The 13,705-nt window shown below is 46.5% G+C and overlaps 2 protein-coding genes across 4 annotated transcripts in view; one reads left to right on the top strand and one right to left on the bottom strand.

Moving 5' to 3' along the window:
* LOC8028891 (ras-like GTP-binding protein rhoA) overlaps window positions 1–5,398 on the top strand; it is a 36,739-nt gene extending 31,341 nt beyond the window's left edge. For 2 of the 3 annotated variants that reach the window (XM_040222072.3, XM_029988314.4), the window contains exon 5: window positions 3,110–5,392. In XM_040222072.3, coding sequence (XP_040078006.1) covers window positions 3,110–3,157 — 48 coding nt within the window. In that variant the 3' untranslated portion in view covers window positions 3,158–5,392. Of the gene's footprint in view, window positions 1–3,109 lie in introns of all 3 variants that reach the window. The other variant, XM_040222070.3, reaches the window with a different exon arrangement.
* On the bottom strand, window positions 5,390–12,016 carry LOC115327320 (ras-like GTP-binding protein Rho1). Its single transcript, XM_029988313.4, has 5 exons — window positions 11,892–12,016; window positions 11,653–11,811; window positions 10,749–10,949; window positions 9,727–9,909; window positions 5,390–7,717 (listed from the first exon to the last, which is right to left on the bottom strand). Exons 1-5 carry the CDS (start codon window positions 11,946–11,948, stop codon window positions 7,670–7,672), a joined length of 648 nt encoding a protein of 215 aa, XP_029844173.2. The 5' UTR covers window positions 11,949–12,016; the 3' UTR covers window positions 5,390–7,669.
* Between the last annotated feature and the right edge of the window lie 1,689 nt (window positions 12,017–13,705).

The raw sequence follows: 13,705 nt of genomic DNA, 5'->3' as shown, positions 1-13,705 counted from the left end.
GTTGTCTTCGACCGCGAAAGAGCAGAAACAATTAAATAAAATACCTATACGTGTAACAGATCGAAAAATTTGAAAAATATCTGAAGTCTCAAAGCGCTCATCAGAATGCGCCAGAAGCCGCATGGCAATTGCATCAACTATGGCTGCGCTCGCTGCAGCTCCGGCTTTTATGACGTGCTGGAACAGAGGCTGGGATCGTTAAAGAGTCAGCTCCTAGAATATTTGATGGTGCGATACTGTGTGGATACCTCCTCCTGCGTTCCGAAACAGTAAGCCTGTCGCTCACGCTGGCCGTCGGCGATACACCAGACGCCGCCATCTTGTCATCGCGCACCCCAATGGCGTGCCCATGTCGCACCCCAGCATGGGGGAAATGCTACGCAGCGCCAGCATCGCTCAAGATGGCAGCGCACAGGAGCCTCTCTTGCAAACATATATACCGACGGGATGATGGTCTATCAAAATTGCTGGATTACGAAGATAACCAGTTTACAATTCGGCGATTCTAATCCAATAATGTACAGTGCGAAAGACCCGTTTTCAAACCGGTAAATAACTGTACTGTGTCGTTTTGAAAATCTGATGTAATCGAAAAAGTAACGGTTACTTTTTCAAGTAACGGACCATTGCTGTTTTTGTCTCGGGTAATAAAGTCTAATCTAATTTCCCACTTTTTTAACCAAGAGCAATTGCACTTGTAATCGATTACCTTGTTCGATTAACGTGTACAAGACTGCACGCTTGTCACCGTTTTATCGTAAAAACGAAATAAAAAATCTTATCTGTTTTGTTTACGCGTTTACGTTTACTGTGGGGACACGAGAATCACGTTACCGGACACGGCGAGCGAACGACGTCACGACATTGCTTCAGTCCACCAATCATACTATGGCGGCGAGTCAGCAGTCGGAAATGATGTCACTCGACTTGCCAATCTGAACGTGCTTGTATACAACACAGCTTGACAAATGCCTACTGTATTAGCTCGGAAAGAAGCTTTACTACTCATAAAATCTTTGAAGACTTGTCACAGTGAACGATCTAAAAAAAAGAAAAAAAAACAAATCATTGCATAGTCCGCACCTGTAGAGTGTTCGCATCGGGTAAATTTTCAAATTTTAAACATGTATAGTCAAATACGGTAGGTGATTTTTTTAAACTTTCGATGGGTAAATAGGGCCCCTCTTTTCCCCATTGGTGGCCCCATTTTCCCCATTGGTGGCCTCATTTCTTTTCGTGGCACAAACTACCGGATACGGGCCGTATCGGTAGCTCGTGCCTTTCGGCCCCGTGTATCCCTGGCCGACGTCGGCCACCGTTTTCCCATTGAAAATGTTCGAGAATCGCGTATAACTTCTAAATAAGATAACTCTTCTGCAACTTTAGTATCTGGTTCGGGCCTCTAGCGGTATACATTTGGGTGTAGAATGTGCGCTCGACAACGCATAAAGGCCCGTTCACACTCTTGCAACCGAGTACGACCGAGAGGGACGGCATCTCTTAAAACTTCTTACAATTTCTTAAAACGAGAGAACACACTGGCACGCTGGCGTCATCTATGCGGTGGCCCTGGAACTGCATTTCACAAAAGCGAAGGTTTTGCGGGATTTCCGAGGTCAAATGTGCGTAATACCTGTAAGAAAGGCTCGTTTATAACCTTACGAAAGTTTTGCGAGCCAAGAAAGAAAGGATGATGCGTGAAAGAAATACAAAATATGCCGGACCGCCAAGTTTACACTGCTGCCCAATAGATGGCGCCAGTGTGTCCTCTCGTTCTAAGAGGTTTTAAGGAAACCAGTTTTAACAGGTCGCAAGAGTGTGAACGGGCGTTAATTTATTTCTGCGATTTAAAAAAAACCAAACAAACAAACAAAAAAACAAAAAAAAAACACTGTAATGTTGTTTATTTTGATGGTCGTCGCGGAGGCGTAGTGGTCCATGACGAGCAGATTCTGAGGACGCGCACAAGCTCCCGCGCTTCTCTTTCAAGCCTTTGAAAGCAATCGCAAAAACGACTGCAAAAAGAAAAAAAAAGTTTTCTTAGAAAGTTACAAGTCGTGAAGAGGGCCAAACATGTGGGTATTCGTTAGGTGTAACTAGGACTAGTTTTTTTATGTGCAGTAATACTAAATCCCTGTATGATCTATAAGGATGTCTGTAACAAAAAGTGGTCGCACTAAAAAGTTTGGCTTTGAGAGAACTATCTTCTACGAAACAGAAAGGGGAAAAGCACAGCGACAGAGCGTATTCGTTGAAGTGTCCTCTGCGGACTACCACATCAGCTTCGTCCTACAAACTTCCAAGAATGGACGAATCCCGAAGGCGAACAAGCGGACAGAGAGGCAGTGCTTCAGTCTTTCCTGAAATTCAATCGGGAGGCAGGCATTGGCCACCTATTTTAACATAGTTTCATTGGACATCATCCCCATCGCTCATCTCCTCCCACAAATGATCTGAGATCAAGGTGGTGAGGGCATCAATAAAAACAAAACGTGAACAACAACAACAACCAAGAATCTTTCAAGACTGGCTTGGGCTAGTTGGTTAACTATTTTACAACTGAAGGTGTAAGCAGCACTTTAGTTCTGGCTATCAGACAGGGATGAACAAACAGGGACGAGACGAAGTCACAACTATACAAGGACGTGGTACCCGTCCCCATCGTACGTTTGCCTTAGTTTGTTGGTGTCCTATTTGCGCCGTTTAGTTTCATACCCGAAGTCATCACTTGGTGGCGAAATGTAAGAGACTGTGGAAAGGAAGCGAACAAACGCGCAAAGCTATACACGTAGGCATGTATACCTTTTCTATGGCTTTGCGGTCCGAGTAAGCGTCTCGATACTTTGCTTGACAGTATAGTTCATCCAGCTTCGTACTACAATTGAGACCGCTGTTATTTCCGAAAGGATAAGGAGGTCAAGGAGGTCTTTCGGCCGCCCCGCCCTCAATCTTTGAGCGTGCACGCGCGGTCAAATCCCGGCGTTAGGCCACGAGCGCGGGCTTGAGGGTCGGACATCCGAAAGAGACTCTCTGTCGCTCTCATCCTTTCGGTGACTGTAGTCCTCTTCGCAGATGATTTAAACGACGGTCTCTGTCTTCTTCCCTGCAGACGACAACAGACCAGAGGAGAAGGAGCAAGTGGAAATGTTGTTGGTGATCTCTCACGGAGCCGCGACGATCTAGTCACTTCGCCGACGCTTTTGAGAGCGTCATGGCCCCTTCTTAGGAGAACCCAAGATCTCCACTAATATTTATAGCGTTGCCATCTATTTTTTATATCGTTTATTTTTCTACTTCGTCGTATTTGTATAGCGTGTGAGCACAGGTCGCTGCATATGGATCGCCAGTTTACGTTGTTACATTCCGTTTATTATATGACGTGATTCCACCTGCATTATACTTGCTTACGAATCGAAACTCGTCTCACGATGACACAGCATTGGTTAGGTGACCTACGTTCAGGACGACGTCGTGCCGCGTGATGTACACTGATTCAGAATTACACATATCGAACAGTTGCGGCCCTGCGAGATCATCGAGGAGTCCGAGGTGAAAGTATGCGGAGAACAAGTTCGTCTGCTTCTTTTTGCAGGGGTTCTGGTGACGTCAGAACGTGCAGCTCTGATTGGTTCTGATTGGAAGGATCGTGGGTAGACCTCAGGGCAGCTTGCTTTGAGGTCTACCCTCTATCCATCGATTAGAACCAATCAGAGCTGGCCGTTCTGACGACATCACAACCCCCGCAAAAGAAGCAGACGAATTTGTGCTCCGCATAGTCACTGACAAGTTAAGAAACACAGGGCGTGGTGACTCCAGACCATCTTACGAACGCGAGAGCGTTAAGGAGCTCGTGTCGCAGAAAAGCCGGCCTCGGTGGCGTGACGTGAAAATCCTGTTTGGTCGATCTTTTGCAGGGGCTGTGGTGACGTCAGAACGCCGATCTCTGATTGGTTCTGACTGGAAGGATAGTGGGTAGACTTCAAGGCAGCTTGCTTTGAGGTCTACCCACTATTCATGCGAATCAGATCTCGGCGTTCCGACGTCCTCGAGCCCTCTCGTCTCCTTTTCTCTCTCACTTTCTTGGCGCATAGTCCCCGACAGCGTGACTATTGTCACTACATTAGCAATAAGTGCAAGGTCCGGTGGTATAGATCAACGCCCGGCCGCTGACGTCGCACGCGCTGTGGTGACGCAGCTGTCGGTGCGGCGAACGCGCAAACGCTCGACCTCCCGCGCGTGTGTGGTATCCGCGCACCCGTAATGCCCATCTGTTGTGGGCAAACGCGGACTTGTTTACAGGCGGGATATGGGTCTATATCACGGGGTAAGATGGTAAGGACACACAGCACGGCGAAGGCCTCGACGCGATCGACCAGATAAAGTCCTCTTGGCGCGCATAATGAGTAGCCTCGGCCGAAAGCGTCTCCCTCGTCCAGACGGCGCAACTGAGGGAGAAAAAAGAAACAAACAAAACCATAAAAAAAAATGCCTCGTTCCGATTGCACCCGGGCGCGGGCGCTTTCCGCTGTTAGCGACTGCTCTGGCATTTCACGGACGCTGGCTTGAACACCGCGCCAGAGGCCTCTCTCCGCTTCAACTCGTTCATAACTGTTTTTGCCGCCGTTGAGGCACGGAACTAGGGTCAATAACGAAGCGATGTAAGCTGCATGCGCAGCGTAAGTGTCAAGTTCTACATGGCGTGGCGCATACAGAAAACGACTTCAAAAACAAGCAGGTCTCCCATAGAGAAGCATGGGAAACTGCGCTCGCGACAGGCTTCCATTAGCCGCATATCGAGGAGCCATCTGGTGGCGCCGCATGCAACCAAGGCGAGGAGAGGACCTTATCTGGCAGCTGCGACGCGCGTGGTGTCCACATCTATGCGGAGCTCAAGTTTGTCTGCTCCTTGCACAGGGTTTGTGATGGGGTCAGAACGCCGAGCTCTTATTGGCTGATCGAAAAAATAGTGGGTAGACCTCAAAGCATCTAGCATTAAGGTCTACCCACTATCCTTTCAATCAAAACCAATCTGAGCTCGGCGTTGTTCTGACGACACCAACTACTCCGCAAGAAGCAGACGACTTGCTTTTCGGGTAGGTCTATATGCTCGTTTTTATGTGGGCGGTAGGCATTACAGTTTTGTGATAGTATGTTCGTGCGACTTGTTGAAATAATTGAGAACGAACCATTTTTTTTACAATCCCGCCATGGTACTTACTTGACTCATGAAAAAAAAAAGTGTTGACACGGGTTTACGCGCCTTACGAACAAATCAGCCTTGCGTGCATCGGAGGATAAAACGAAATGTTTGTAAAAGAGTAAAGCATCGGGGTACATTGCGATGCATCACTCTGGCGCCAAAAAAACTTCAAAGTCAATAAAACATGAATTTTGTTGCTGTCGTGTTTTTATTCGCGAGTTTCTACACATGAACTTCATTACGGGTGTCTTCTTTCCAGAAACTATGCATCGTAGAGCGACTAACCATAAACTGACGATTACGCTAACATTTCTGCCTTTCCTCTATGAACATATCTTCGTTGCCCAAGTCACCACCCGATTAAAAGGGGTCCGTTGAATCCAGGCATTCATTCATTCAGTGTGCAAATATGCTTTGTTTAGCGAATATCGGGACACGCGCACGCGCACTGAGTTGGCGTACATAGGCAAAGCCGAAGCCAGTCTCCCCCTCTCTCCCCCCCTCCCCCTTCTCCCCTTTCGAAGTATTGCTAGATGGCAATTGACGGACATATCGCTCCACCTTTTTATCTACCAGCATTGGTGTGGGCATATTTGCAACCTAAACGTCGTGCATGTAATTCCCTTTCCTGTGTCCCCACTTGGACTGTCAGGCCGCGCCAACGTTTACTGCACTCTTTGAACGGTCGATAATTCCCAACGCCACCTAGATAATAAGACCGTAGTGCTGAATTTTCGGCGTCATGTCATGGACGAACATTCAGCATTGCGGCTTTGTTATCTGGGTGCTGATGCATAGCTCCCGGCTTCTCTCTTTCACTATTTTTCCGTTAGGTGGTGTCGCCTCTTCCGGAACCGTGAGCGGATGGCGAAATTTACCGCGAGTTTTATCTCCGACACTTGTCAGCAGTAAACCTAGTACAGAAAATATTCATTGCGTTATACAGAATAGGTTATGACCATAAGACGCAAATTCTTAGAGAGCAGTGGAAGTAGATAAGAGGCACAAAATAGATCAGTCGAGTCTGGTCGAAAAAGACCTGCCAATTTTACTGAAGAACAATATTGTCCTCCATAGCTTGTAAAGCGGTGCGTTAAAACAAAAACAACACTTAGTTTGTCAGGAACAATAAAAAATTTAACCCTACATGAGCTCTGAAGAAGCCAGACAATTGTGCATGGTAAACCTAAAATAAAATGCAATGCTGAAAAAAAGCACAACATAGTATTCTAAAATATGAAGATCAGTAGAGAGCCAAACGGTGGAATAACTGCATGCTTAAAGTCCACACACGAGATTTGAACACACCATAGTGCTAACACATCAACTGATCTAATATCTAAATTTTGTTGAAGCACACAGTGAATAAACTAATAGTTTATTCACTAATAGTCACATTCAACCAAACAAAATATGTGCTTTGTTATTTCAGCAAAACGATTACTGGAACACATTAATGTTGAAAGTTGAAGAATTTCTGAGAGTCCAAAGAAGGTACAAGTTTCTGACACCGGCACAATGAAAAACAGCCTACGCATATAACAAGGCTATAATGTTCCAATGGCTCTAGGCATGTGCTTCCGCTTGTCTAATTATAGTCATGTACATGGTAATCAAGAACAATCTCGGAATAAAAAGTGAACAAATTAATAGCTTCCTTTTTGGGGGGATAGGGGGGTCATTTATAGTTTCCAGATTTAAGATGCCATCAGAATGTTGAAATCATGGGTCTAAACAAATTGCCCGTTCTGAAAATTAATAATTTCCACAATTCTGCGTCATTCACAGCGTCAGCTTGCAAATGTTAAAAAAAAAAAGTTGTGCCCGCAGTGGCAGGAAATACTCGGCGCCACTGAATTGCCATATCTCAGTGGTAACCATGCATGCAAGGAGACAATTCCAATGACAAGGATTATACTTCAAATAAACTCACTGGAACCTACAGGACAGCGTCGCTTGCAGGAAACAATTCCATGCTTGTAGGGAACATGGTAAACCAAAGGTAAAAAAAATGCTTACGGATGCGCCCTTATTACAAACTGTACAGAGGCCGCTATCAACACTGGGCGCGCGCAACCGCAGTTTAGGCGTCAACCAACGGTAGTGGCATCGATCATCTTGCAAACCTATAACCGGAAGTAGCTATTAAGATTTCTCAGAAGCTGCTCAGACGAAAAGCCTCAAAGAAAAACTATTTGCAGATGAACGTTTATGTAAACGTACTGCAAGCAATGCTTCAAACCAAGGTTGGTCAGGTGCTACTCCGTGGCACAGAGATCGAGCCACCTTTTAAGGCAGCCCATGGTACGTCGCCAGCAACAATTCAATTCACCGTTCGCACTGCATGCAGTCTCCTTTGAAACACTCGTAAGCACGAAGAACGTAGTGTACGCTTCCCTACGACGAGGTTTCGGGGTTTCGCCCTTAAGGGCCGTACCACAGTATGGCGACTATATACGACTTGGTAGATCACGTGTACGCACAGCACCAGCTTGACCAGAAGTTTCGACTCCGCGGCTGAAAAGAGACCGGGCATAAATCGAGATTACACAAAAATTGAGTGATACAGAAAGAAGGTCGCAACCGTCACTCCAGGCTGTTTTTTTTTTTTTTTCTTCTAAAGCAGCAGATTAATTACTCGTCCATCATTTAAAAGACACGGAGTTTGCTGCAGACATGATGACATGATTATCTGACAACACGGCTCAAAAAGCATCTCTGAAGCATGTTTCCCTCATGCACATGTATGCTTCTAACATGTCTGCACACAAGACTGTAAGATTAGGAAGAGACACGTCTCAGACAGTGTATGTGGACTGTCTTTTGTAAGAGGTATTAACAATGGGACCGGTGCTTTAGTGCAACCACAAAAACCTTATTTTGTGTGATATTGCAGTTCGTGTGTAATGACACAAATATTTGTATCGAATCGTTTTTATATATCCATACATTCTTTTTATCTTGTGCTATCTCTATAGTTAATTTAGCATGTTAGAGTCAAAGTTAAATGTTCTGTTGTTTTTTGTTTTTTTAGGGCTTTCACTGACTTGTGTAATCATACATCTACTTCGAAATGTCTAGTTTTGTAAACTGCTGACAAATGATTCAGAATCCTTCTGCGTTGTTCATGCTGCTATACTTCGCACTGTATAGAACGGGGGTCTCGTCAGACAGAAAGGCCTTGTTATTACCCCCCTACCTGGCTATGCCAAAGAAAAGTAAAAAAAAAAAGTTATTTGTACGTGCATGGTTTGCACGTGTTGTCATCGTACTGTGCTGGTGGTCATTTCTACTTGTTCTTGCCAAGGAAATCAAATTCAGTGATGCGAATACTCAGGTGCTGCAGGTAAAGGCCAACCGAATGGTCACTGATGTAACGTAATATATATATATATATATTTTTTTTTTAGCAATTTTGAGGTTGTAGTTTTTTAGGTGTTGCGTGAGATCAGTGTAAGGTTCATAACTATATTACTTCGTGCTTTCGGCGTTCATTGTTCTTAGAATTTTTCTTTTATTAAGGGGGGGGGGGGGAGGTTTGGGGTTTTGTTTTTCTCGCAGATTCGGTGTTTTTCGGTGGCGATTTTTGGTGCCCCAAGAAGAAACATGCCTTTATCGGAGCTTATATGTTCGGACAGAATCGTAGGGTTTAGCAATCTCCGGGAAACATGCGCGGGAAACAAATATTTAGAGATCGTCATGGTACTGAAAAGAAGACGAAACAAGTATAAGGGGTATGCTTCCCGAAGAAGGAAGCAACCTTACTCAGTGCAACATGCGTTCGGGTCGACATTGAAAAAAAAGCATACAGTTCATAAATCTCTCCCCGCGAAGGTTAGGTTTATTCTTATTAAAAGACATCCCCAATTAGTTTATTTTTGTTCTACTTCATCGTTATCGATTAAATTGAGCGACTCAGGAGTAATTTTAGGGGTTTAACGGTATATACAGCGTGTACCCCAAAAATATTTACGGTGTTTGTTTGTTTTTCATCGCAAAAAAAAAAAAAATTAAACGTCGCCGAACGCTCGTTTTCCGCCCAAATCTAGCACTAGCGGTCCGAATACTATGCCAAAGTTTCAGAACTAAGCGTTATCGCGATCAAAAAGTTAGAACTGAATTTCTGAAAATTCCAACGGCAAACTGGTGCTCGTTTTCGGTAACTGGTGCCATTGCAGCTCCATGTATTCGAGAGGTCCGTCGGCAGCAATTCTCCGATTGAAAGTTTTTAGAAAATAACTAGTTACGCTTGAATAACATAACGGTCAGTTCTAAAACTTTAGCACCTGTTTCGACCCGTTAGCGCTACGTTTTGGTTTGGGCGGGGAATAAGCATTCCGCGACGACTAGCTTATTTATAAGTAAAAAAAAAAAAAAAAGCCTCGTGTAATTTTTTTTTTTCCGGAGGGGCGGGGAGACATAGCTCGTATATACCGGAAAAACGGAACCCTATCTCCTATCGGTGATTGTAGATCTTCGTGGTAAATGCATAGATTTTTTAGAATTCTTATTTGCAAAGTGCTTACGCTAATGGCCAGCCGTGCGGCCCTCTGGAAGACCTCTTGCACGCCCTGCTTGTCCAGGGCGGAGCACTCCATGTAGGCCTTGGCCTTGATCTTCTTGGCCATCGCAGCGCCCTCCTTGTAGGTCACCGGAGAGAGCCGCCTCTCACGGAGCTCCTCCACCGTGTCCGGACAGTTCCGCAGGTCCTGCGTGCCGTGCAATCACGCGGTAATTAGAAAGCCTAAAAGCTACACCAAGCGGTATATACGTCCATAACTATTTGAAGGGGGACAGAGGTCCGAGGGTAAGGTTAGCTGGATGGTGAAATCAGCCGTTTGTACGGAGAGAGTTCGGCCAATGGGCGGAACTTGTCGCCCACTATTTTTTTTTTTTTCGATCATCCAATAAGAGCTTGTCGTTTTGACGTCATCACAACCTCTGGGCAAGAAGCATACGAACTTTTCCTCCGCATAAAAAAGAAAGCCTCCTGACTGCCACATGAGGTTTGATCTTTGGATGTCGGTTCCAGTGAGAAGACGCACATTTACGTGCGATGAGTGGCGGCGCACGCACGTCGCGTGTTATCGGGCACGAGGAACGGGATCGCTGGCGCGGAGATGCACTAAGATAAAAAACCCAAACCTAAAAGCGCGTCCAAATCGAGCTTTGTTTTCTTTCCGGAACGCCGTAATGTGTGCCGCGTGCCTTATATCATTGTAAAACGGTGAATTTAGTAGTTTTCAAAGATCCGCATCAAGTTTGTATTTAAAACCACACATTTAAAATGATTACAGTAATTAAGATTTAATCACGGGAAAGTAAACAATGGGCAAATTATACTCAACGATAATAATTTTCCTTAATGAAACGTTTGGCGAATACCACTACGGCATCAACTTTTTCCCGTGCGATGCGCGTTTTTCGCAGGAACGGTTCGGCTCCCGTTTCGAGAACAAAAGTAAATCACAAAACTGGCGCCAACACAAAGCTATACGTTTCAAGCTTTCAACGTGTTCGCTAGTCCTAAGATGACATCGAGGCTCACCTTCTTGTTGCCGACCACCAGACAGGGGACCTTGAAACAGAAATGCCGTACTTCGGGGTTCCAGCGGGTCTCCACGTTGTCGAGACTGTCGGGCGCGTCGATGCTGAACACCACGACGACCACGGCAGCGTCTGTGTAGCTGCGCGTTCGCAGCCGGTCGTAGGTCTCCTGACCAGCCGTGTCGCACAGGCTCAGACGAACCTGCGAGGGGTCCCGACAACCGCGATGTATATAGACCAACTAGCTGTTGGCCCTACGTGCACGTGGGCAGCGCGTTCGCAGCCGGTCGTAGGTCTCCTGACCAGCCGTGTCGCACAGGCTCAGACGAACCTGCGAGGGGTCCCGACAACCGCGATGTATATAGACCAACTAGCTGTTGGCCCTACGTGCACGTGGGCAAACGCGCTAATTTATGAAGATTAAGTTGGTGTAGAATAGCTTGAGGTTCGAAACTAGAGGCAACGAAAAGCTTAAAAAAGATCGAGTCATGCGTCTACTTGTTAAACTGCTTTGTGGACATGAGTGTAGACAAAAAGAAGCCGGTTTGCCATCTTAGATTTCCGCTGCAAACGGATGATTTGGCGCATGCGCGACTGCTAACGAGTGCGTATAACGTACTACATTATGCAGCAATGATAATACGAAGCACTAATTTGAACTAAAGCTGCCTCGAGTCTCCACAGCCCGCGGTCTTGATGCTTTTAAACCGCAGTGCGTGTAGTGTATTGGGTCATCCTTATAGCCTCACTTGTAGCACCATCTCCGGGACATCAAATCGACGTTACAAGGACGACATGTCATGGCGCATCGTATAGGGGAAAGGTTCATCTCGTCTCTCATCTATAGTTTCGGGTGCATTGTTCCTTTGAATACAGGAGAGGAATCGTGGCGCAACAGTGCATACCTTCTTATTTCCAACGTTCACGTTGGTGATCACCGTCTCAAGGAGAGTCGCCTGTGGATTCTCTGGAAACACTCCCGTCGCGAAGGCGGTCAGCATGGAAGTTTTGCCGCAGCCTCCGTCGCCCACGATGACAAGCTTCTTGTGGAAGTCGGAAGACACCTGAGACGGTGAAGGAAGGAGCGAAAACGTTTTGGCTCTCGTTGGGTTCTTTGTGGGGACGTCGGCAAGGTGACAATTACCTGGACAGACGAGTTCTCATCCTTTGGGCTGGTGACGGTTTTTGCTTGTGTAGCCATAGCGAGACAGCCACCAGGGCCAGGCTACACGCTCCACTTCGGTAATTCGCTAACACCGCAAAAAACAAAAACAAAAAAAGGTTAAGCAATCGCTTAGCTTGGACATTCCGTCAAATACACTGAAGCTGCATAGCGTCGGCTGCGTGTGCATTGAAGGTGGAACCAAGTATAGCACCTAAAGGCGTTATAAGAAATAGACGCCACGTGACATGACGTCACGGTCTCACGTGACCGAACATTACATGACGCCAGGTCACATGATATCAATTTCCCTGCTAAATTTTATCGCAAAATTATCATGGTGCCACGTAGCGTAAGGGCGTTTCGTGACGTCTCAATGTCAGGGTAATGTGGCGTCACAATTTCCCCGCTAAATTTAGCGGGAAACTGATGTCGCGTGATGTGACGGCACGACTTCCCCGTTCAACTTAGCGGCAAAACAGAGGTCATCATGCGACGTCGGGTTACGTGACCACGTCATTAAAGCTCAGGTCCAGGTGGCGTCCATTTCCCCGCCAGATTTAGTGCGGGAAAACTGTGACGTGACGTGACATCGTGGAGGTGGGATACGCGACACGACGCATTGAAACTGTGACTTCCATTTTCCCGCAAAATGTAGCGCAGAACTTGATATCCCACGACAACATGTGACGTCGTGCGGTCAGACCAATGCGAGGAAGAAAGTCCCGTGGAGGGTTCTCACGCATAAGTATATATGTATTGCTTTGAAGTTGGTTTAGATAGACATTTCGGCTTCGTTCATTGCAGCAGCGATCGACTACAGTGTAGTGATCCTGTGCCTAGCGTAAGTAAAAACCGACGTAGAGAGAAGCTGAGTCGACCGCGCCGCACGCGACATGCCAATTAAGAGCAGATGTACACCCGTGAGCGATATGAAGGTGAACAGCCCTCTTCTTGTTTTTGACGTTTCTGCAAGTTTTGGAACAAGCTCTGTTCCAGAAGAGGGCTAGAACGTAAAGTTTAGACTCCCAAGCCACGTACCATATGAGACGTTGAGAGTTAATATAGCTTTAGGGAGCCGTAAAACAGGCAAGAAACCAGGTAAGGTTTCACCTTCATATTGCCGGCGGGCGTACGCGGGTCGTGAGCGGGCGGTGGCAAGCGACGAAGCCGCTGCAACTGCTCATTGAACTGCACACGCGGCACGAGGTTACGACTGCAATTCCCGCGGCCGCTCGAGTCGAGACAAACTCGATTAACGTTGAAACACCCGCCGGCGTTTGGGGTGACAGTAAAAGGAACTCATCCGTGTCGTCCCGACCTGGCTCGACGAACACTATACTTCGTTTCAGCTTCGGTCCGAGCGCGGCCGTTGCTATGAGCCGAAGGGCCAATCGAACAGCGAAAGAGGCACAATGTCATGGCGTGCTCTCTGCAGTTGATAGAACTAGGAGGTATTCGCCTTCTCTCTATGCGTGCTTCTCCGCCGGCTAGTCCTATCAAGCGCAGAGAGCACGCCATGACGTTGCGCTTTTTGCGCTGTTTGATTGGACCTTCGGTTCATAACATCGTGTGCGCTCGGACATGAGGTGAAACAAAGTAAAACTTTAGCTTTTATCATGAATAGAGAGTTTTAGTAGAAAGTTCCGGTACCCCCGATAACGATGCCCGATAAAATACGATGCAGACGCAAAGGCGGCGGAAACAGAGTATCGGCTTTCTTTATCGGGGTCATCGGAGCGATTTGCTAAAACTCTCTAATGTCACTGACCCTTTCATAAATATACGCAACGTTT

The sequence above is a fragment of the Ixodes scapularis genome, unplaced genomic scaffold, assembly GCF_016920785.2.
Source record: "Ixodes scapularis isolate PalLabHiFi unplaced genomic scaffold, ASM1692078v2 ptg001020l_1___fragment_2___debris__unscaffolded, whole genome shotgun sequence".
In the NCBI taxonomy this organism is placed as follows: domain Eukaryota; kingdom Metazoa; phylum Arthropoda; class Arachnida; order Ixodida; family Ixodidae; genus Ixodes; species Ixodes scapularis.
This window is presented reverse-complemented; position numbering and strand designations above follow the sequence as displayed.